This window comes from Prionailurus bengalensis, chromosome D3 (assembly GCF_016509475.1).
Source record: "Prionailurus bengalensis isolate Pbe53 chromosome D3, Fcat_Pben_1.1_paternal_pri, whole genome shotgun sequence".
NCBI classification, from domain to species: Eukaryota; Metazoa; Chordata; class Mammalia; order Carnivora; family Felidae; genus Prionailurus; species Prionailurus bengalensis.
Genome location: NC_057356.1, coordinates 28,863,135 through 28,888,034, shown reverse-complemented (window position 1 = coordinate 28,888,034; position 24,900 = coordinate 28,863,135). Strand labels below are relative to the sequence as shown.

Genomic DNA, 24,900 nt, shown 5'->3' with positions numbered 1-24,900 from the left:
CTCTCTCTTTTTTAAGTAAACTCTGTACCCAATGTGGGGCTTGAACTCACAACCCCGAGATTAAAGAGTTGCATGCTCTACTGACTGAGCCAGCCAGGCGCCCCAGTTTTGTCCTTTTATTTACCTATTCAGTTGTTTAATTTTATTTTAAATGTTTATTTATTTTTGAGAGAGAGAGAGGGTGCACACCTGCGGGAGGGGCAGAGAGACCAGGAGATGGAGGATCTTAAACGGGCTCTGCAGCAGAGCCTGAAGCAAGGCCCAAACTCACGAACCTTGAGATCATGATCTGAACTGAAGTCAGATGCTTAGCTGACTGTGATACTCAGGCTCTTTTTTTTTTTTTTTTTTTAATGTTTATTATTTTTGAAAGAGAGAGAGCATACCCACAGGAGGGGCAGACAGAGAGGGAGACAGAGGATCCAGGCAGGCTCCTCACTGTGAGTACAGAGCCTGATGTGGAGCTCAAACTTATGAACTTTGAAATCAAGACCTGAGCTAAAGTTGAACGCTTAACCAACTGAGCCACCAGGCACCCAGGGTTTGTTCTTTCTTAATGGCAGAGAGGAAGAGCTCTTGAGAACCTGTTCTGTGCTGATGCTTTACATTCATTGTTTACCAGTTTTAGACTTTCTGAACAGGAGGGGTGATTTTATTTCCCTTTTTTCATTTGAGGATCCTGAACTCAGGTTGGTCATGCAGTGAATCTGTGGTAGGGCCAGGGCCCCAACCAAGGTCAGTCTGTTTCCAGAACCTTTTGTTTCCCAGAGATGCTAAAGGAGATAAAATTTAATGAAGAATCTTAGAGATGAAGGGACACACAGGTCATCAGGAAGGAGGCTCCAGGTTCAGAAGAGCAGTGGGAGGGAAGAGGAAATTCAGGGGTTTAAGACCACAGGGGCAGGGCACCTGTGTGGCTCATTCAGTTAAATGGCCGACTTGGTCTCAGGTCACAATCTCAACTGTTGGTGAATTCTAGCCCAGCTTGAGTCGGGCTCTGTGCTGACAGCTCAGAGCCTGGAGCCTGCTTCAGATTCTGTGTCTCCCTCTGTATCTGCCCCTCCCCCATTCGCACTCTCTCTATCTCTCAAAACTGAATAAATGTTTAAAAAGAAAAAAAAAAAAAACCCACAGGGAAGCACAGGTGTGCTGGTGGGAGGAACAAAAGTGCCAGGAGCAGCAGGTGCCACTTGGGAGAAGAGCTGGCCAGTCTGCGTATCGTGTGGTGTTACCTCCCTGGCTTATTCTGTGTCCCCTCTGTCTTGCCAGCTGACAGCCGCAGTGGTGAGGTCTGGTGTGGTGGTCAGGATGGCAGAGGAGCAGGAGTTCACTCAGCTGTGCAAGTTGCCTGTGCAGCCCTCACACCCTCATTGTGTCAACAACACTTACCGGAGTGCACAGCACTCCCAGGCTCTGCTCCGGGGGCTGCTGGCTCTCCGGGACAGTGGCATCCTCTTTGATGTGGTCCTGGTGGTGGAGGGGAGACACATCGAGGCCCATCGAATCCTGCTGGCTGCGTCCTGCGATTACTTCAGGTGAGTTACGTCACGTGTTCTGTTCTTACGAGTAAGGTAACAGGTAGTCCTGGCTCCACTAGGTATTGTGTTGGCACCCAGTGATCTGGTGGGAGGGACCAGCCAGAAGCTGCCAAGTCCCTTGCTTCTCCCCGAGCTTCTCCCACTGCTTGTTGTGATGACTCCCCAGCAGTGAGTGGGACAGAGGGGTTTTTGAATCTGTTTTTCTTCCAGCTGTCTTGTTTTTGGTGCACCTTCTCTTTTTTCCTATTTCTCTTTTATTTATTTATTTTTAAGTAATCTCTATACCCAACAAGGGGCTTGAACTCACAACCCCAAGGTCAAGAGTCGCATGCTTTTCTGACTGAACCAGCCAAGCGCCCCCCTTTCTTCCTGTTTTTTTAAAAAGCCAATGCTAGACTTTGTTGTGTTTTATAAAATGAATTTTCTATATCTTGGTATAAAACACATTTTTGTTCTATTTTACTCTGGTTTCCCCAATATTTCATTTTGAAAAATTTCAAATCTGTGGAAAAGTTGAAAGAATATTACGAACATCTTAATACCAGTTGTTGACATTTTGTCATATTTCCTTTCTCTTCACACACACAGACACACACACATACATGCCTCCCCCTTTTGTTTGGGAGAGTACACTCGTGTGCATGCCAGTAGGGAGGGATGGGTGAGGGGGGAGAGAGGGAGAGAGGGAGGAAGAGAGAGGGAGAGGGAGAGAATCTTAAGCAGGCTCCACACACAGTGCAGAGCCTGACAACAGGGCCCCATCTAATGACCCTGGGATCATGACCTAAGCCGAAATCAAGGGTCAGGTGCTTAACTGACTGAGCCACCCAGGCGCCCCCATACACGCCTTTTTTAAGACATTGTGGCACTTTATACCTTAGTCTTTTAGTGCCCCCCTCCCCCAGTGATGTTCTTGTAAGGCTGGTTAGAAGCCCACCCGAGCGGGTGCCAAGACCAAGGCTGAGTGGTCAGTCCTGTATATGTAGTGTCCACATAGCCATGTGATGTGAGGAATTGTGCCTTTTGTGCCCCTTCCCTGGCCGTCGACCTTCTGGCCCACACCTTCTCATCTTGAGGGCCTAAGTCTCTGACCTTCTTCCTTCCTCCCTGGATTCTTTGTCCCTTGGGGTTTCTCATGGCTTCCTGCATGACCCCATCCCAGCCATTGGCACATTGGGAAGAATTGGTGCCACTGCCCTCATTGCATGCTTGTGAGAGGAGGCTCAGGAGTGAGCCCCAGCCATGGCTACCTGATTCCCATTCCAGTTCTGATTCTGATTGTTTCGTCTTCAAGTATTGGTTATAGTTCTTGGGTTTTTTTGTTTGTTTTTTAAGTAATCTCTATTCCAATGTGAGGCTTGAACTCATGACCCTGAGATCAAGAGTCACATGCTCCTCCGACTGATCTAGCCGGGCGCCCCAGATTGAGTGAAATATTTTTTCATGGTATAAGTATTGGCCTCCTGTTTTCCCGAAAGAGTTTATACAGAACATGACCAGTGGTGGCCTAGGGCAGACATGGGCAGGCTCTCTTGCCCCTGTTTTTGCTGTTACTCAGCAGTGCTGCCCTTCTCTGCCTTTCCTGCCCTGCAGTGATATCTTCCAGGCCCAGCTGAGGTGCATCTTCCTCTGGGGAGCTTGCTCTTCTTGTCTTGCACCTTTTCCCAGCCCCTGCCTCTCAGGGCTAGCTCCTCCCTGCAGGCGGCTGCTGACCTCTTGGGGCTAAAGAGCTGGATGGCACTTTTCTTTTTTTTTAATTTTTTTTTTTTTTTAACATTTATTTTTGAGACAGAGAGAGACAGAGCATGAACGGGGGAGGGGCAGAGAGAGAGGGAGACACAGAATCAGAAGCAGGTTCCAGGCTCCGAGCCATCAGCCCAGAGCCCGACGCGGGGCTCGAACTCCCGGACCGCGAGATCGTGACCTGGCTGAAGTCGGACGCTTAACCGACTGCGCCACCCAGGCGCCCCTGGATGGCACTTTTCTTAAGAGGCGCCCCCTACAGGAAACCTCTTTTGGTATGCACTCTGTGCAGGGTTTAGGGATTGACTAAACCGTGATCTTGGGTCTTGGTTTTTTGGCTTGTGGTAAGAACTGTCCACTGTACTAATCTTTTGGCTCCTGTAACCCTCTCCTGCTTTGCCCTGTCTACTCCTGGGCTGTGTGTCAGATGGCTCAAGTGTTCTGTATTGTATGTGGCCTCTCTGGGTCATGTATCCCTCCCTGTTTTCATACTGTGAATTGTAAGACAGTCAACTTAACTCAATGTCTGTGATTTTGAAAATTTGAATAAAACTGATGATTTTCTACAAAGTGTGTATTGATAGAACTTCATGCCTGAAACAGAAAGTTCTATTTTCCACAAAAGCATGAAGCCCAGACACATCCTGGGGAGTTATCCCTTTTATGAACAAACTCTAATGCCATTTAAGCTTTTTCATAACAGATAAAGAGAAAGGAAGTTTCCAAATTATTATTATTTTTTAAAAATTTTTTAACGTTTATTTATTTTTGAGAGAAAGAGAGTGTGAGCAGGAGAGGGGCAGAGAGTGAGGGAGACACAGAACCCAAAGCAGACTCTAGGTTCTGAGCTGTCGGCACAGAGCCCGACACGGGGCTCGAACTTAGAAACTGCGAGATCATGACCTGAGCCGAAGTTGGATGCTCAACCATCTGAGCCACCCAGGCGCCCCAGAAGTTTCCAAATTTTTAAAAAAGAGAGTTATATAACACAGGTATCAAAATTGGAGAGATTAGCCAACACACAAGAAAACTTCAGCTTGTTTGTGAATGACAGCATGACGTGTTCAGTGAGACCTCAGTACAGAGCTCCAGAACACCACTGTCCCTAATGTTACTTGCAAAGCAACAGACCATAGCCCAGGGAGGCTTTGTTTCCATGTCAGAGAATCTTTTTTATAATGCAAGTTGTCCTTAATCGCTCAAAGGGGACCTTGTCTGTAGCCCTCCACAGACATCAGCATCCATTCCCACAGCTAAAATACTTTTTGAATATGTGGGCAAAAAGTTGAAAGCACCACTTTACCCCTGCCCTTCCTTCCATATCATCTCCCCACCTCCCCCTCACCCCCCATGGTAACTATTTTCAAAAGTTCCTATTCATCCGTACACTGTTTATTTTTGCAAATACTGGTCCTGAAATTGACAAATTGTTTTGTTTTGTTGTTGTTGTACCACATTGCCAAAATGTCATAAATGTGTTCAGGGGGTCTCTTTAGAGCTATTTTTGTTAGTTGGTAGCTGTCTAGTGGTTGATTTTGTGGGGGATAGGGAAAGGTGGGTTCTCTCACATTGCCATTTTTTCTATGAGTTTTTTTTTTTTTTTTAAATTTTGGTACAAATTTACTGAACCACAAAACCTACCCTAAACTCATAGGAGGCTTATTTTATTTTATTTTATTATATGAAATTTATTGTCAAATTGGTTTCCATACAACACCCAGTGCTCATCCCAACAGGTGCTCTCCTCAATGACCATCACCCCCTTTCCCTTCCCTCCCACCCCCCATCAACCCTCAGTTTATTCTCAGTTTTTAAGAGTCTCTTATGGTTTGGCTCCCTCCCTAATTTTATTTTATTTTTATCCCACTCAGTATACTTGGAAATATTAAGGAGTTTGGATATGAGATACTGACCTAGGCCCTTCAGGGGTGTGACATCATACATGGCATGGGTGCAGTGTTTTTCCAGTTGAAGCCTTTTGAATTCTGAAACGCTTGGGCCTCTAGGGTTTGGACCAGGGATTGGGGGCCTGAACAAGCTCATGTAGGGAATGTTCCTCACTGGACATCAGAGGGAGCTTACTGGACATCTGGTTATGGTATCCTAGCAGTAGAGGCAGCCCTCATTATGATTCTGCAGTGTTCTGTGGTGGTCATGCCCTACATTTATTTTGTTGGTCCCCTGCTGTGATTTTAAGCATATACGATAAGATTTACCATCTTAACCATTTTTCTCATGTTTATTTTTGAGAGAGAGAGAGAGAGTATGCACGTGTGTGTGCAAGCAGGGGAGGGGCAGAGAGAGGGAGACTGTCTGAAGCAGGTTCTGAGCTGACAGCAGAGAGCCCAACGCGGGGCTTGAACCCATGAACTGAGAGATCATGACCTGAGCTGAAGTCAGACGCTTAACCAACTGAGCCACCCAGTTTTTAAGAGTACAGCTGAATAGTGTTAAGTGTATTCACACTGTTGTGGAAGGGGTCTCTAGAACTTTATCATTTCGCAAAACTGAAATTCTGTACCCATTAAACAACAGCTTTCCATACCCTCCTCCTAGCCCTACCATTTCACTTTCTGTTTCTAGGAACTTTTTTTTTTTAACATTTATTTTGAGAGCTCATGTGTGCATGTGCATACACATGCAAGCAAGGAGAGGGGCAGAGAGCAAGGGAGAGAGAGAAACCCAAGCAGGCTCCGCACTGAGCGTGGAGCCCCATGAACCTTGAGATCATGACCTGAGCCAAAATCAAGAGTTGATGCTTAACTTACTGAACCACCCAGGCACCCCTCTAGAACTTTTTATAAGTGGAATCATATGTATTTGTCCTTTTGTGACTGGTTTCTTTCACTTAGCATAATCTCAAGTTTCATTCACGTTGTAGCATGTGTCAGAATTTCCTTCCTCTTTAAGGCTGAACAATGTCTCATTGTATGAATATACCATTTTGTTAATCCATTCATTTCTCAATGGATACTTGGGTTGTTTTGCCTCTTGGCTATTGTGAATGATTCTGTTATGAATGTGGATGTACAAATACCTTCTTAACACCTTCCTTTCAGTTCTTTTGGGTATGTACCCAAAAGTGGAATTGCTGGGTCATATGTTAATTCTATGTTTAATTTTTTGAGGAATTGCCATGCTGTTTTCCACAGCAGCTGCCATCAGTTTAACATTCCCTCCAACAATGCAGAAGGGTTCCATTTTCTCTGTATTCTCACCAACACTTGTTACTTTGTTTTTGGTTCTTTTGTTTTTGTTTTTGGGTTTTTTTTTTTTTTTTGGTAGTGGGCCATCCTAATAGGTATGAGGTATGGACATCATTTTAAAAGTTTTTCCCCTTTTAAAGTTTTTATTTTGACATAATTTCAGTGTTACAGAAAAGGGGTAAGACTATGATAAAGAATTAAGCACCCATTTTTGGTTAAAAACAACAAAACCAGAAGGAGTGCCTGCATATTTTATTTTTCTTTTGGCCTTTTTTTCCCTCCCTAACTCTTGTTTTGAAAGATATCAATCCTATAGAAAAGCTGCAAGATCAGTGGAGTGAACACACCTGTGACCTTTGCTTAGCTTCATTGGTTAACATTTTGCATATTCACTTCAGAGTAAGTTGCAGCTATGACAGTTTTACTGGAAATACTTTATTGCACTTCTAAGAATAAGGGCCTTCTCTGGTATATCTTTAGTACCATTATAAATCTAAGAACATTTACAGTCATTCCATAATTTTATCTGATGTTCATATTTAGATTTCCCTAGTTTTCCTCAAAATGTTTTCCGTCTCCTCCCACCCCTCTCCATTCAGGATCTAGTCAAGGTCCACGCAATGCTTGGATACCCCAAAGAGTGAGTCAGGGTACCACAGAGTGGGAAAGCACCCCCTGAGAGTGTATGCATGGAGTAAAATACCTAGGAATTAGACATAACGTGCGAGTGTCAGGTCTGTGAGCAGGTGACCTATAAGACCTGCAAAGAGACCCAGAGGCTGGCTTGTGAGATAGAGTCCATTGTGTCCATCACAAAGATGCTAGCTCTCTCTGTATGAGTCTGGATGTGTAATGCATTCCCTATAAAAACATCAAGAGACTTGAGGCACCTGGTGGCTCAGTTGGTTGGACATCTGACTTCAGCTCAGGTTATGATCTCAGTTTGTGAGTTCATGCCCGGCCTCAGGTTCTCTGCTATCAGCACAGAGCCTGTTTCAGATCCCCTGTCCCTCTCTCTATCTGCCCCTCCCTCCCCCCCCCCAAAGTAAATAAACATTAAAATTATTTTATTTTATTTTTTTAATGTTTATTTTTGAGAAAGAGCACGAGTAGGGGAGGGGCAGAGAGGGAGACACAGAATCTGAAGCAGGCTCCAGGCTCTGAGCTATCAGCACAGAGCCCAACGCCGGACTCCAACTCACAAACCATAAGATCTTGACCTGAGCTGAAGACAGACATTCAGCCGACTGAGCCAACCAGGCGCCCCAACATAAAATTTTTTTTTTTTTTAAATCAAGAGACTTTATGGGGGCGGGAATTGCACATACTGATTCTAAAGTCCAAATTTTCAAAAGCAAGCAAGGCCAGGAAATTGTTGAGAAGGTAATGAAAGGAGACTGGCCCTACCCTACGTTAGTTAATGCATGTAACAGAGCTGCAGTAATCCAGGCTCCTGGTGCCTGAAGAAATGTTGGAATGTTACTGGGAAAGATGAGAGGTTTGAACACAGACACAAGCCTACCACGAACTTTGTGTGTGGTAGAGATGGCATCCCAAGTGGGGGAAGGTGATGATGGGGTAGTCCTCTTGAAAAACATAAAGTTGGACTGTTTTTAAAATTTTTTTTATGTTTATTTATTTTTGAGAGGGAGACACAGAGTGTGAGCAGGGGAGGGGCAGAGAGAGAGGGAGACACAGAATCGGAAGCAGGCTCCAGGCTCCGAGCTGTTAGCACAGAGCCTGATGTGGGGCTCAAAGTTAAGAGCCCTAAGATCATGACCTGAGCAGAAGTTGGACGCTTAACCGATTGAGCCACCCAGGTGCCCCTGTTTTTTTTTTGTTTTTTGTTTTTAAATGTTTGTTTGTTTGTTTGTTTGTTTCAGAAAGAGAGGGAGCACAAATGGGAGAGGGGCAGTGAGGGAGACACAGAATCGGAAGCAGGCTCCAGGCTCCCAGCTGTCAGCTCAGAGCACAATGCGGGGCCCAAACCCACAAACTGTGAGATCATAACTTGAGCCAAAGTCAGATGTTTAACTGACTGAGCTACCCAGGTGCCCCCTGGATAAATGTTTTTGATTTTTTTCCCTCATAGGGAAGAGCTGTTTTAAGTTTGGCATAAAACTCACAGGCAAAAAAAAGAAAATGAGAAATTTGCATTCAAAACAGACAGACTTCTCCATGACAAAAGGCATCATAAAATCAAAAGATCTGAGGTACAAGAAAAAATTTCAACTCATCCAAAAAAGGGCAGATTTTTCAAATTAACAAGACAGAGTCTAATAGAAAATGGACAAAGAATCTGGACTGTTCAGAAAGAATATAGAAATGACACTTTAAGGAGCACCTGGCTGTCTCAGTCAGAAGAGCACGTGACTCTTGATCTCGAGGTCGTGAGTTCAAGCCCTATATGGGGTGTAGAGCTTATTAAAGAAGAAGAAGAAGAAGAAGAAGAAGAAGAAGAAGAAGAAGAAGAAGAAGAAGAAATAATAATGGCACTTAAACACTTGACAAGATTATCTGTCTGGTTCATTATAAGATTTCTCCCTTAGAAGATTGTTAGTATGTAGGCAGTACTATCAAAGTATAAATATATATAAACCCTGTGTCCCAGCAATTGCTTTCATAAGAATCCTGGCAAGCACTTAAGCAAAATGTAAGACCATCCGTCTGGTGAAATAATGGGAGATTAGAAGTAACCCAGGTGTATCCCAGCAGCAGGGGGTTAAATCAATCATGATAGCCTTTACAGGAAGAGGGGCAGCCCTATGTATACCAGTAAGGAGCCATTTCCAAGATGCATTGCTAAATCAAAACAAGGTGCATGTAGAATACAAGGTGCATACATGGAGTGCCTCTGGGTATAGTGCTGCCCTGGGAAGAGGAACTGATGGCCTGGAGCAGAGGAGGAAGGGCTGCTAGAGGGAGACTTTCACCCTGTTGTATATTTTAAGTCATGTACTGCACATATAATTTACCTAGTTGAAAAATAAACAACAGGTAAAAAATAGCTACTCTCTCCTCTGTATGTTGCTGACTGTCATATTTCAGCCCTGCTGCCTCCCCTTTCTCCCCCAACCTTCTTCCCTCTGAACAACTAATTTAAGTGGCTCCCCACTGGGATGCCTCAGAGGCATCTCACTGATGGTAACTGTGCTCTCTGGCCCCATTCCTCCCAAGTCCCCATCAGCCCAGCTAACCCAGCCAAGGGCCCTGATTCCTCCAGTGTTCTCCTAGATTCGGTTCTTCAGCATATTCTCCCTGCCACTGGGCCCTCCCTAGGCCTGCAGGAACCCTCCCTCCTGCAAAGTCTACTCATACCATTCTCCTGTGTAAAGTTCCCTGACAGTGCCTGGATTTTAATCCTGGCTCAGTCTTGACCTGGGGGAAGCAGGACCTGGCCCTGTCTTACCTGTTCACTTCTTCCTTGCCCTTACCTGGCTGCTTTGTTTACTGAACTCATCCTTGCCCCAGGACTTTGGCACCCGTCTCCTCTACCTGGAATGCTGTCTGCTGGCTGGTGAGGTGCCACCCAGCCCCATCTTGGTTCCTGAGAGCTAGCCTGTCTCTGCTCCTCATCACTCTCCACCGCTCCCCTCTCCCAGCTGGGTGCTCCTAGATCAGATGCCCAGTTGTGTTTCTTCCTAGCATTTCCTCACTCAGAAATGCCTTGTTCTTTACTTGCTGTTCTCTCTAGCATCAAACTCCATGTAAGTAGGAATCTTACACTTTACTTGACTGTTACACCTTTGACTCTGATTGGTATAGTTAGGCGCTCAATATATTTTGAATGGAATGAGTTTTATTGTTTCCCATTCATCCATTCTTTCATGACATGCCCCGGGCTGCTGCTGTGATCAGGAAGTATATCATGGATACAGCAGAAAGCAAGCTGGACATTGTCCCTGTCCCTAAGAGGCTCATTCATGACACCTTGCAGCCCATGATGGTGAATTCTAGGATGGCTGTCTAAATTTGGTCAGGAGTTTGTGGGCACCTTCTGTGGCAAACATCAGTGCCCAGAGCACAGAGTGAGCTGATACTCTATTTTACGTCACTGCTGGGTCAGCCTGCCTCCTGTTCTGGATGCTCTCACTCTTTGCGGCCTGGGCTGGCATTCTGATTGATAATACATTGATACGACAACACTGTTTCATGTTTTTCTTTGCAGAGGGATGTTTGCTGGAGGATTGAAGGAGATGGAGCAGGAAGAGGTCCTGATCCACGGCGTGTCCTACAATGCCATGTGCCAAATCCTGCATTTCATTTATACCTCTGAGTTGGAGCTCAGCCTGAGCAATGTTCAGGAGACGCTGGTTGCTGCCTGCCAGCTGCAGGTGAGGCTGCCCTCGCTCCAGCAAGGCAGACCCAAACCCAGGGGTGTTCTGCAGGTGTCTGCAGGGCAGTGGTATAAGGAGGATCAGCAGGCGAAGATGCCAGGCAGCAAAAGAGACTACAGGTCGGGCAGAGGCTCTTGGGTGGTACATGGCTCAGCCAGTTCTGGGCGCTGAAGCATAGCTGCTCCAAATGCCTCCAGGTCCAGGCTCCTTCTCTGCCTTTGCCCTCTGCTCTTCTGCTGGTTCCTTTCCTTCTACCTGGCCTCTCTGTCGCTCAGAAGATCCTGCATGTAAACACGGGGGCCGACCCTGAGGTGGGTATGTGATGTCCTTCGTGCCCCAGCGTCCGACAAAGCTGAGCTCCCATGGTTGCCCAGACCCTTTCTCCTCGTCCCCCCACTTGGCTTTGTCAGTCTGTTTGAAACCACTTTCCTTTTTGTCATTGAACTTTGAATAGTTGTTTTCCTACAGAACACCAAAAGTTTTCTGAGGCTTTGACAGTGTGACTTACATTTTAGAAGGCTGTATTAGCTCGGCAGTGTGGGTACAGTCACTCAGGGCTGGGCCTGCCTGTGCCTTTGCTCTCAGGAGCCATCATCAGATGGTTTCCTCTGGCTGGAGAGACTTCTCGCCTTACATTTGTTGAAAGTGAAAATGAAATGCTATGGTGAGTTTATTATCCTGACCTTTTCTCAGGTCAGAGCATGTTTGGGGCCATCAGAAAGAATGCAGGTCCGGAAAACCAACCTGTTTAGGGGTGTCAGGAGGCCCCACCCTGCGTGGCAGGGCCCTGGCAGTTCCCTGCACATTCACTCACACATGGGCGGGTGGGGGGCACTTGGCCCGTACTTGTTGGGTTGGTTTGACCACAGCTCTTCCTATGCCACAAGTGGGTAGAGCCAGTGCTCCTGAGCACTTTAGTGTCTCTGAGGTCATTGTGAGGGGTAGCATGGGATGGGCATCCCTGCTTCACCTCGAGCAGCCTGGCTTTTGGGGATTTGATTTTTAACATATTGGGATTCTATGCAATGTTCCTTTTTTTTTTTTTTTTTTTAATGCTTATTTATTTTGAGAGAGAACAAGCACGTGGGAGGGGAAGAGAGAGAGGAAAGAGAATCCCAAACAGGCACTGTAAATGTGGACCCCAATGAGGGGCTTGATCCCACAACCCTGGGATCATGACCTGAGCCGAAATCAAGAGTCAGATGCTCAACCAACTGAGCACCCCTGGTGCCCCTGCAGTTTTGTTTTTTGTTTTTTGTGTGTTTTTGGGTTTTTTTGTTTTTTGTTTTGTTTTTAATTTTATTCAAATCCCAGCCAGTTAACATACAGCGTGGTAATGGTTTCAGGAGTAGAATTTAGTGATTCATCACTTACATATAACACCCAGTGCTCATCCCAACAAGTGCCTTGCAATGTGGTTTTTAAAGCAAGTTTGACTTGGCATAAGAGTTCCAAGTCCATAGGCCCACCAGGGTCCTGTTTGTTCATGTAGCCAGTGACCACATTCTCCCCTTGCTCTGTGCCTTGCACTAATTCAGGATCACACTGTTCGTGGTGTCCCCAGAGACTTGGATCTGAATCCCAGTGAGACTGTCACCACTGGGTAACCTCTAGCAATGATTCCTTTCTCCGAGCCTCTTGTGGGCTCCTGCACTGGGCAGGCTTGGGGTGATTCCTCTGTGAGCTTCCCCAGCAGAGGGTCCACTGCTGTGACCATGAGGATGGAAAGGAGACAATGACATGGCCCCTGGATTCTTCAGGAGCTGCTTCTCCGACCCACTGAGAGCTGTTTGCTCTCACTTTCTATCCAGAAACTGGTCCTCAGTGTCCTGGCCCGTGACAGATCAGAAGTAGTATTTTAGGAAGACAAGGCAAAGCAGAAGTGCCTGCCAAGGGAGAAAACAGGTGGTCAAGTGAACTTTTAGGGCTTAACAAAACACAGTGGGAATGGTCCATGTGGGGCAGACGCATTCCTGGCACTTGGCAGGTTTTCCTTCAGCTCTCATCTTGTGACCTGGCAAGCACTGAGTATCTTGTGAATGTGAAAAAAATAAAGGTAAAAAGATTTTAAACGTTTATTAATAAGCTTCACATACCAGCAGAATTATTGTATGTGCAATGGTTAATTTGTTGATGATAAGTGAGATATTCACATTAAAATTTTTTTTAATGTTTATTTTTGAAAGAGAGAAAGAGAGAGAAACAGTGTGAGTGGGGGTGGGGGAGGGGCAGAGAGAGAGGGAGACACAAAACTCAAAGCGGGCTCTAGGCTCCACACTGTCAGCACAGAGCCCCATGTGGGGCTCGTACTCAGAAACTGTGAGATCATGACCTGAGCCAAAGTCGATGCTTACCCACTAAGCCACCCAGCACCTCAAGGCATTTCCGCTTTTAGGGCTATTCTAAAATCCTGTTTTCCTAAAGAATGTAGCAATGCTTGGGCAGCTTTCCCCAGAGCCCTCCCCTCTGTCTCCGCCCTGCCGTGCTCTGGTTGTTTAATCACCAGGTGGCCTCTAAGCCTGTGGCTCACTTCTCAGCTCCCACCTCAGCAGTGTTGTCTCTCGCTCTCCTTCCATCTCATTCGTTCTTCTGCATGATTGGACACGGGCAAGTGCCAGCCACCTGTGACCCCTGTGCTAGCTGGAGTCATGCGGGCCTCTGCCCAGGCAGGGTGGCTCCCAGCCTTTTAAGAACCTAGTGGGATTTCCAGGATGGGTGCTAGGCAAGTGTCTGGAACGCTCTGCTGGCAGTTCTTAGCACGTGGGTGCTTCAGGGCCATCTCCTGGGGAAGGGGGTGGGTTCCCTGGGCCTGCATCTTTGGCTGAGCCTGCAGTTGTGGGGGTTGTGGCAGGACAAGAGAGCTGGATGTTTCTAGAGAGCCTGGGGGGGGTGGGGCATGAGTCCTAGGTGCCTTCCAAACCAGGGGTAATTGATACAGTGGCCACTGTGCTGCTTCCTGATTCTCTGGAGATTCAGTACTTCTGATCTGAAAGGTTTTACTCTGTGCCAGGTAGTTCCTGGGTACCATCTCATCTTCAACTTACTGCTCTCCACTTTATTTTATTTTTTTTCATTTTTATTTTTTTTGAGTTAATTATTTTTTTGTTTTGGTTTTCTTATTTTTTTAATATAATTTATTGTCAAATTGGCTTAAATACAACACCCAATCCCAGCAAGTGCCCTCCTCAATGCCCATCACCCATTTTCCCCTCTCCCCCACCCCCCCATCCACCCTCAGTTTGTTCTCAGTATTTAAGAGTCTTTTGCAGTTTGCCTCCCTCCCTCTCTGTTTGTAACTATTTTTTTCCCCTTCCCTTCCCCCATGGTCTTCTGTTAAGTTTCTTAAGATCCACATATGAGTGAAAACATATGATATCTGTCCTTTTCTGACTGACTTTTTCACTCAGCATAATACCTTCCTGTTCTATCCATGTTGCTGCAAATGACATGATTTCATTCTTTCTCATTGCCAAGTAGTATTCCATTATATATATAAACCACATCTTTATCCATTCATCAGTTGATGAACATTTAGGCTCTTTCCATAATTTGGCCAATGTTGAAAGCACTGCTATAAACATTGGGGTACATGTGCCCCTATAAATCAGCACCCCTGTATCCCTTGGGTAAATTCCTAGTAGTGCCATTTCTGGGTCATAGGGTAGTTCTATTTTTAATTTTTTCAGGAACCTCCACATTTTTCCAGAGCAGCTGCACCAGTTTGCATTCCCACCAACAGTGCAAGAGGGTTCCTGTTTCTCCATTTCCTCGCTAGCATCTATTGTTTCCTGAGTTGTTAATTTTAGCCACTCTGGTGTGAGGTGGTATCTCAGTGTGGCTTTGATTTGTGTTTCCCTGATGATGAGTGACATTGAGCATCTTTTCATGTGTCTGTTGGCCATCTGGATGTCTTCTTTGGAAAAGTGTCTATTCATGTCTTCTGCTCATTTCTTTACTGGATTATTTGTTTTTTGGGTGTTGAGGTTGGTAAGTTCTTTATAGATTTTGGATACTAGTCCTTTATCCGATATGTTATTTGCAAAATATCTTTTCCCATTCCGTTGGTTGCCTTTTAGTTTTGTTGATTGTTTCCTTTGCAGTGCAGAAGCTTTTTATCTTGATGAGGTCCCAATAGTTCATTTTTGCTTTTAATTCCCTTGCCTTTGGAGATGTGTCAAGTAAGAAATTGCTGCAGCTGAGGTCAAAGAGGTTGTTGCCTGCTTTCTCCTCTAGGGTTTTGAAGGTTTCCTGTCTCACATTTAGGTCTTTCATCCATTTTGAGTTTATTTTTGTATATGGTGTAAGAAAGTGATCTAGTTTCATTCTTCTACATGTCCAGTTCTCCCAGCACCATTTGCTAAAGAGACTTTTTTCCATTGGATGCTATTTCCTGCTTTGTCAAAGATTAGTTGGCCATACATTTGTTAGTCTAATTCTGGGTTCTCTATTCTATTCCATTGGTGTATGTGTCTGTTTTTGTACCAATACCATACTGTCTTGATGTTTACAGCTTTGTAGTAGAGGGTAAAGTCTGGGCTTGTGATGCCTCCTGCTTTGGTTTTCTTTTTCAGTATCACTTTGGCTATTCGGGATCTTCTTGTGGTTCCATACAAACTTTAGGATTGTTCTAGCTTTGAGAAGAATGCCAGCGCGTTTTGATTGGGATCGATTGAATGTGTAGATTGCTTTGGGTAGTGTTGATGTTTTAACAATATTTATTCTTCTAATCCAGGACTGCTCTCTACTTTAATCGCTGCTCTTATAAATGAGGAAACTGAGGCTCAGAGAGGTTAAGAATGTGCTACAGATCTCTTTGAAGCCCAGGTTTAAACCCAGTCAGTCTGCAGTGAGCCCCAATCGTCTCTACTATTGGGGGAGAGCAGCTGCACCAGGCCTCCACTTCAGGAAAGGTCAGGGGCGGTGGAAGGGGGCCAGCTGTAAACAATAGCTTCGCGTCCCCTGTTATCCTCTGTCTCCCTCACTCAGACACTGTTCCCAGCCCAGGCTTGAATGGGGCTTGTTCTTTTCACAGATCCCAGAAATCATCCATTTCTGCTGTGATTTCCTCATGTCCTGGGTGGATGAAGAGAACATCCTTGATGTCTACCGGCTGGCGGAGCTGTTTGACTTGAGCCGTCTGACTGAGCAGCTGGACACCTACATCCTCAAAAACTTTGTGGCCTTCTCTCGGACTGACAAGTACCGCCAGCTTCCCCTGGAGAAGGTCTACTCCCTCCTTAGCAGCAACCGCCTGGAGGTCTCCTGTGAGACCGAAGTGTATGAGGGTGCCCTGCTCTACCATTACACCCTGGAGCAGGTGCAGGCCGACCAGATCTCGCTGCACGAGCCCCCCAAGCTCCTTGAGACCGTGCGTTTCCCCCTGATGGAAGCTGAGGTCCTCCAGCGGTTGCACGATAAGCTGGACCCCAGCCCACTGAGGGACACGGTGGCCAATGCCCTCATGTACCACCGCAATGAGAGCCTGCAGCCCAGCTTGCAGGGCCCTCAGACAGAGCTGCGGTCGGACTTCCAGTGTGTTGTGGGCTTTGGGGGCATTCATTCCACGCCATCCACTGTCCTGAGTGACCAGGCCAAGTACCTGAACCCCCTGCTGGGAGAGTGGAAGCACTTTACCGCCTCCCTGGCTCCCCGCATGTCCAACCAGGGCATTGCGGTGCTCAACAACTTTGTGTACCTGATCGGAGGGGACAACAATGTCCAGGGCTTTCGTGCCGAGTCCCGGTGCTGGAGGTAGGCATGGGTGCTTGGCTGAGACTTGGTCTGTGGGTGACGCTGTGGTGCAGGAGTTGTGGGCCTAGGAGGCTGCTTATGGAGTGGGGTCTGCGAGGGCCGAGGCTGTAGCCTTTTAAATTAATCTTGTGGCTCATCGGGTAGGTCTGTTTTGTGGAGTAAAGTCCAGGTTAATTTGAAGAGTGAGGGCTGTGGTGAGGCAAGGAAGAGGGGACCCAGCATGCTTCCTTTCGCGGTTCTTTTCCTCTCAAACCCACTCACCATGGGTCATACCCACTGTCTTGTTGGTGAGGGTCTAGGTTGTGATTGTGCACTTGGACTGGCCAAACACAGGGAGGGGACCTAGTTGCCAGGAACACTGGGCAGGGCAGCTTCTCCTTCCATCTCACCCTCTCCGGCTTTGACATGTATCGTCCAGGGCTCCCTCTGCTAGGCAGCTCTGCCCTCTGAAGCACAGGCGTTGGTGGAGGATGGCTTCCGGTCCTCCCTCCCTCTTGCAGTGTACAGTTCTCAGCCTACGGGACCCAAAAGACAGGCATCGCTGAACCTCGTGCCAGGTTTCACCACCCTTGCCTGCCCTGTCGTCAGTGGTGTTGCTGGACATGGGGTCCCCCGAGGTCCTCTGAGGAGGCAGTTTTTCAAGAAGGAGTGGGATATTGTGATGTACTATATATGTTTTTGCTATATGTTAGGTCTATATCCACAGTTTCTGGTTCACAGCTCCCAGAACTCAGAATTTCCCAAGGGAGGAGAGTGCTAATTTTGTCTTGTGTTATGTTAATGAGGTGACTTTGGAAGACCCCAAGTGTAAGGGGGTGCTGGTTACTGGGAGAACCAGCCCTGTGGTTAGAGGGTTGGAATTTCAGGCCTACCCACTGACCTTGGGGAGGGCAGAAGGGCTGGTGGCTGAGTCAGTCGCCAGTGGCCAGTGATTTAATCAATCATGCCTATATCGTGAAGCCTCCATAAAAACCCAAAAGAGGGGGTTGGGAGAGCTTCGGGATTGGTGAACACCGAGTTGGAGGTGCTGGGAGATTGGCACACCTGGAGGGGGCAAGGAAGCTCCCTACTCTTTCCCCAGACCTTGCTCTATCTCTTCCTGTCTGGCTATGGCTGTTCCTGATTTATATCCTTTTATAACAAACAGGTAATCTAGTAAATATGTTTTTCTGAGTTCTGTGAGCCGCTCTAGCAGGTTAATTGAAACCCAAGTAGGGGTTCATGGGAACCTCTGATTTATAGCCAGTTGGTCACAGGCACAACCTGGTGCTTCAGAGTGATATTCTGAGCCAGAGGGGGTTATTGGAACCTCCAGTTGGTAGCTGGTAGGTCAGAAGCATAGTAAACAGCCTGAGCTTGTGAGTAGTGTCTGAAATGGGGACAGGTGGGGTGGGGAGGCATCTTATAGACTGAGCCCTTAACCTGTGGGATCTGATGCTTTCTCCAGATAGATAGTGTTAGAATTGAGTTGAATTGTAGGACTCAGTTGGTGTTCCAAGAATTGCTTATTAATGTGCAGAAAGTGTTGTGGTCCCCCCCACCCCACCTCCCGCCACCGCCCTGCCCCAACACACATTGGAACTGAGTAGAGAAACCCAAAAGAAGGGGTTTTGTGGACTGTCATGGTCTGTAGGATGCTTCCAGCTCTGTCAGTCTATGGAGCTATGATCTCACAAATCCATTTTTGAGGGCAGAACAAAGAAACCAACGCAGATCCCCATAGCCTCAGCTACCATTAGGTGTCTAGGGCCCCTCCACTGTGCTTTGACTTGATATCGTGGGATTTGGTGCATGTGGGAAGTCTCCATCTTCTGTAGGCTGAAGGAAATCTGGCATTGCAGAGAGAGAGATTGCCAGCTGCTTCCATGGCTGTGAGGTACTGACCAAGTTCATGTTCATGTTTCCATCTTTGAGGGTGGAGGTGGGATCTGGCCTGGCCATGCCCCATGAGGGCCCCAGCACTTCTGGGAAGAAATCACCTTTGTTAAACTGATGAGACGCAAAGCTTGGCAGCTCAGTTGAGGTTAAACAGGAGGACATGCTGAGTACAGAAAGGAGGAAACAATACTTTGATTTTCTCTCTAACAGAATACCCTCCAGAGTGGGTGTGGCAGCACCAGGTTCAGCCATCCCTTGAAAAGCCTCAAAGCTTCCTTTTTAGGGGCCTGTTTCTTTCACAGTGGGAGGGCCAAAGCCACATCTCCCTGCTGAGGCAACCCACAGACCTACAAAACAGACCTCTCCAGGGTGTTAAGGTCACCAGCCTTTAGCATACAATGGGGTGGTTGTGTGCCCACTGGGAGGCCAGCCCTGGGGCTTTCTCAGAGGGCCATGCCCAAGGGCAACAGTTGGGTCCACTGCCTGCCCTTAGTCTGCCCTTTTACTGCTTTGATGTCCGTTGCACTCAAGACTAGTCTGAATTTCCCATTGGTGAACATGTGCTCTGAGTCCCAAGCCAAACTCTGGAAAATGCTAGTATCAGCACCAGTGTTTGATAACCATGGCCTCAAACTCCAGTGAGAAGGTTAGGTCACTGTGGCAGGTAGGGTTGGTGAGGCCTACCTGGCAAGGGGAGGTACCTCAGAAGGGTTGGGGTACAGTATCTGCCTGGGGTGATGGGGTGGTGGTGAGGGCCCTGGTGTCTGTTCTCTGTATAGGGTGAGAGTTCCTTTAATCTCTTCATAGACTTTTAAAACTGCCAGATGGGTCTTAATTTGAATGGTCTAAGAGTTAGGTTCTCTTCCCTCTCCCCTTTCTTAATTTACCAGTCTTAGGGTCTACAGACTCTCAGAATATGAAAAGACAAAATTTGCAGTTAGAGTTTGCATTTTGAGGCTTGAGGACTTAACAGATTATATCAGGACACTGGTATAGGAGCTTCATATAGGAAGTTAACTCTCTTGGAGCAAATTTTATTTGTACTCCTCCCCCACCCCGCTTTCAAAAGTCCACATTATTCCACTTTGCTTTCATGAATGACCTACGTTAGTGCCTATTTTCACTAACCAGTAGAATTCCAAAGAGGATTTTTACTTTTACAAAAACAAGATGAAAAGAGAAGATCATGTTCAGCATTGGTTTAGCAGTGAGCCTTTGTAGAGGAGCTTGCACCCTTAGCGAGATGGCCCTTCCAAGTGCCTTCCACAGGAATGACACCCAGCATCTCAGCATCAAGTGACCATAGCTTTGAACTCTATTTGTAAGCATCTGTGCTTTATCTCCATTTATTTTGTGCATTCATTAGCAAGGTGTGACTTCAGGTATCAGAAAAGCCCTGAGAACAGTTATTTTTTGGGCCTGGGAATGCTCAAATTTTTTTCCATGTAAACTAATTGCAATTGCTCTGTTTTATGCCATTTCAACTTCTGAAAGGTTTCCAAGAACACCCTACTTTCGGATGGGAGAGGGCAGAGCCTGTACTGATATGCCTTACCTGGGAGTGGCCTTTTGCCCTCTGACCTTACTTAGAATAGCCACTTATTTTTAACATGGGGCATTCCCATGTCTGTTTGGAATTTAAAATATATTTTAAACATTTCTTTGATTGTAATGGACTTCATTAATAGTCATAGGAATGTTGGAGCGCCTGGGTGGCTCAGTTGGTTAAGCATCTGACTTCGGCTCAGGTCATGATCTCACGGTTTGTGAGTTTGAGCCCCGCATCAGTCTCTGTGCTGACAGCTCAGAGCCTGGAGCAGCTTCAGATTCTGTGTCTCCCTCTCTCTGCCCCTCCCCTGCTCATGCTCGTGCTCTCTCTCTCTCTCTCTCTCTCTCTCTCTCAAAGAATAAATAAACATTAAAAAAAAAAGTCATGGGAATGTTGGGGCACCTGGGTTGGGCAGTCGATTGAGTGTCCGACTTCAGCTCAGGTCACGATCTCACAGTTTGTAAGTTTTGAGCCCTTCATTGGGCTCACTGCTGTCAACATAGAGCCCACTTCGGATCCTCTGTTCCCCTTTCTCTCTGCCCCTCCCTGCTCTTGCACATGCTTTCTCTCAGAAGTAAATAAACATTAAAAAAAAAATAGCCATGGGAATGCTTAAGTTGTGGAAATACAGAAGAAAAACGGTCTGCTCAATTTAACAAGGACTCCAGAGCGTTTTGTATCCACTTGAGCTTCCGAGTTTGCAGTAGGGTGATCTAAATTCTGCCTTAAAGTGACTAGAACTGTTTATATCCTTCTGTAGCTAGTTTTTATTAGAAAAAAATATTACTTGAGAACTTATTCTGACAAAGTAGAAAATCAAGAAAGAAATGTGGAATACAGGACACAGTGGGGAGATAAGAAATGAGTGCAATTGTGATTGTGTCTAAATTACTGATGTATGGTGTGTGTATGTATTGCGTGTGTGTGTGTGTGCGCACGCACACGCACGCACGCACACGTGCGTGTGTTAAATCTGAAACTGCAAATCCAAATGAATGCATCTGAGGAAGCTGTGAGGGCCGGAAGGAAGCAAGCGGAAGCATCGGGTGGGTCTTGCTTGTCTCATTCTGGTGGATGATGCCGACTTGCACTTAACTAGAAACGGGGTTGGGGGAACATGTACATGAATGAGTGTTGTACACAGGAAAGGCAGTGGGAAGCGCCATCCCAGTCAGTTGGCAGGGCCTCACGAGTGCCGAGCCCTGGACTGGCTTGGGCTCCGGTCCCCAGCTGGACCTTCAACTGGCTGGGCCTCTTGTCATTGAGTTCTTAACCGCCACCTCCTTGGGAGGCCCTTCCTGGTCCCCATGAGAGAGCTCTGACCTCCCGGCCCCCTCTGCCCAATAGATTATGATCTCTGAGTAGATCATCCTCTCTCTACCTCTGTTCTTGTCCTTTGTGGCGTTTGTCATTATATGGAGTGCTTGCTTACGTGTTCTCTTTAGCCTGCTTCCCATCTACAATGGAAAGAAGGGTCCTGGTCTGGAGTTTGCCTCTGGATTCGCAGCACTGAGCACCGTGCCTGATCCATGTTGGGTCGCCGGTGAATATTTGCAGAGTGACTGAATGATTTCACCTATGGTAATCTTTGTTCAATTCACTGAGCCCTGAGTTACAGCGAAGTCTAGGAATACAGACTTGAGGCAGTCTTAACGAAGTCCCTTTCTAAGCCCTCACGATAGCTTTTGGAGGCAGGTGGCATCCTCCTGTTGGCCAGGTGTGGAAACTGAGTGAATGTCAAGGGAGGGAAATCAATGCCTAGACACACCCAGCTGGATGGGGCAGACCAGCTGTCCATCCTGGGTCTGTGTGACCCACATGCGTGTTCTTTCTCTCCTGTTGGCCCCAACCCCTGAGCACCTTGTTTCCTGTCATTCCTGTCTGGCAGGGAAGAGCTGGCCAAAAGGTGCAGGCAGGAAGAAGCAGCTGCCTAGCGCATCTGGATGAAACTTGTCTCTTCACCAACCAGTGTGCGGCACAGACCCAGACCAAAGCAAACTTTGCTCACTCTCTAATGAGCCAGTTGAAGTTCAGCTTGTCTTCTTGGGGTTGGTCTTTCTATGGAGAAATAACCACTTACCTGAAAGCGGCTGTAATTATGCATGAGCTATTGAGCAAGGAGGCTTCAGAAGCAGGCACTCAAGATGCTGGTGCCTCAGTGGATGTCCAAGGGAAGGGGCCAGATGCAGGTCAGGGGAAGAGTGGGCTTGGCCCTTGGGCTCTCAGGGTCCTGGTCCCTCAAGGTTCTGTAATTGTCTGTATTGACCCAAGTAGCATACTCGCCTGTGTGCCCCACGGAGTGCCAGGCCTGGGGCATGGAGTGCGGCAGGGCTGAGTGCTGGCAAGGTTGGTGTGGACTGGGCTGTAAGGGCCTCCTCAGCTGCTAGGCTAGTGAGGATTTTGGTGTGAGTGGGGGCTTTGCTGCTGAGGGTAGGATGGGTGGGCAGAGGGAGCGTGGGGTTCCGTTCAGGACCGGTGAGCAGCCAGCTGGAGATGGTTAGGAGGCCTTTGCAGTGTGGGTCTGACATGCAGGAGGAGGAAGTGAGGGGTGATAGCTTGTCTCCTGGGGTGATTGAGATCCTGTGGGTTGGGCATGTGAGGCCCCTCAAAGGCAAATGAGGGGCAGCACGACCTCAGGGGGGCTATGGGAGGGGGGCAGCCACACAAAGCAGCTCAGAATGAAGTTGCTTGGGGATACGACTTTTTAAAAAAATGTTTATTTTTGAGAGAGAGAGTGGGGGATGGGCAGAGAGGGGTACAGAGGATCCAAAGCAGGCTCTGTGGTGACAGCAGAGAGCCCAGTGCGGAGCTTGATCTCCATGATTTGAGCTGAAGTCAGACACTTAATCGACTGAGCCATCCAGGCACCCCTCTCCATCAGCCTTTTAAAAAATCATATCCCTGGGGCGCCTGGGTGGCGCAGTCGGTTAAGCGTCCGACTTCAGCCAGGTCACGATCTCGCGGTCCGGGAGTTCGAGCCCCGCGTCAGGCTCTGGGCTGATGGCTCGGAGCCTGGAGCCTGTTTCCCATTCTGTGTCTCCCTCTCTCTGCCCCTCCCCTGTTCATGCTCTGTCTCTCTCTGTCCCAAAAATAAATAAACGTTGAGAAAAAAATTAAAAAAAAAAAGTCATATCCCTGAGGTGCCTGTGTGGCTTAGTTGGTTAAGCATCAGACTTGGCCCAGGTCATGATCTCGTGGTTTATGAGTCCCACATTGGACTCTGCACTGACGGTGTGGAGCCTGCTTGAGATTCCCGCCCCCCCTCCCCGCCCAATCTCACTCTCTCTCTCTCTCCCTCTCTTTCTACTCCTCCCCCATTTGTGCTTTCTCTTGCTCTCTCATGATAAATAAACCTTTAAAAAAAAGGTTGATGGAGAAAGAAGGAGATGTGGGAGATGGCTCTCGTTCCACCAGCTGGCAACAGGACAGCTTAGGAGAGGTACCTGAAGTGATGGAGGTGTGGTCTGTGACAGGATGCTGGCAGACGACTCTGGAGGGAGTGTTGGCATTGGCCATAGGCTGGGAGGCTGTTGTGCCTGTCCAGGGATGGGCATTCTTCAATGGGGATGGGACTGTGGAGACCATGGATCTGGATAGGTGAGATGGGGCAGCCTGGGGTGGACAGATAGGTGGGCTAGAAACCCCCCATGAGGTCACCCCTAGAATATGATGGCATCATGGGCAGAAACCCGAGTTCCTGGTCATGCTTTCCAGGCTCCATGCTGGGGACATATCCGTGTTCAGGCATGTAGCAGCCTGCTGGTGTGGCTGTGGGTAGGCCTGTGCTGGTGTGAGGGCAGCTGGGGTACAGTGATGGAGCAGGAGGTGTGGGCCTGCTGGGCAGGCTTTCTGGCCTATCAATGATGCACTGCCTTCATGTTCCCTCAAAAGGTATGACCCAAGGCACAACCGCTGGTTCCAGATCCAGTCCCTGCAGCAGGAACACGCCGACCTGTGTGTGTGTGTTGTGGGCAGGTACATCTATGCGGTGGCGGGTCGCGACTACCATAACGATCTGAATGCTGTGGAGCGTTATGATCCCACCACCAACTCCTGGGCTTACGTGGCTCCGCTCAAGAGGGAGGTAAGGAAGCCCCTCCAAGTGGGGCCTTCTCCTGTCTGCTTTCCTTAGACGGTGTGCAGAGTGAATGTGTGGCCAGGCCAGGGAACTAGGCCCAGTGGGTACCTCCAAAGACTCTGCACTGTGATTGGACGGGGGACCCCTGAGGTTCAGCCACCCCCTGGGGAGATCCTCCCGAAGCACGCATCAGACTCCATTCCCCAGAATTTCACCCCTATCTCGCCCATCAAGGGTCTCGCCACCTTGTCCCAGGAAGCTGCTTTAACCCTGCAGTTCAAATGCAGACAGAAGCCTTCCCCTTGTCTGTCCTTCAGGGCAGTGGGGCTGAGCTGGGACGTGTCCAACAATGTTAAACAGGAGGGACACTACCATAGAGGAGGTCTCAGGAGCCTCAGACTTACACAGGCTTCCTGGAGGGTGGGGCCTTTGAAAAGCCAGAAAACCAGTTTAGAAGTCGTATTTCATATTTATTCATTTGTTTTTTAAAATCATATGCATCCTGCATAGTACTTTGGATCCGATTTGAAGATGTTTAAAATATGGTCATTGTGCAAAGGTGGTGCTTTAGGGATGTGCCTGTCTTATCTTATGGACTTGGGATATTAGGACCCTGGCTGTAAAACCAGGCACAAGATCCTAGGGCAAGGAAGAGGCCTCAGTGATCCAGGTCCCATGTTTTGGGTCCTACCTCAGAGCAGGGTAGGCACCCTTCCCGTATTGGCATTATAATTCGGGGAGCACCTTCTATGGCCCAGGCTACCTTTGGGCATCTCTGAGCCCTCTAGTGGCAGAGGATGGTGTGGGGACACACATGGGG

The 24,900-nt window shown here is 47.6% G+C and overlaps 1 protein-coding gene across 1 annotated transcript in view; it reads left to right on the top strand.

The window, feature by feature from the left end:
• The window catches only part of KLHL22 (kelch like family member 22), a 40,529-nt gene that overhangs the window by 5,260 nt on the left and 10,369 nt on the right, over positions 1-24,900 (top strand). The window contains exons 2-5 of the mRNA XM_043558126.1: positions 1,270-1,535; positions 10,656-10,821; positions 15,857-16,575; positions 23,894-24,086. Coding sequence (XP_043414061.1) covers positions 1,309-1,535; positions 10,656-10,821; positions 15,857-16,575; positions 23,894-24,086 — 1,305 coding nt within the window. The 5' untranslated portion in view covers positions 1,270-1,308. The remainder of the gene's footprint in view (positions 1-1,269; positions 1,536-10,655; positions 10,822-15,856; positions 16,576-23,893; positions 24,087-24,900) is intronic.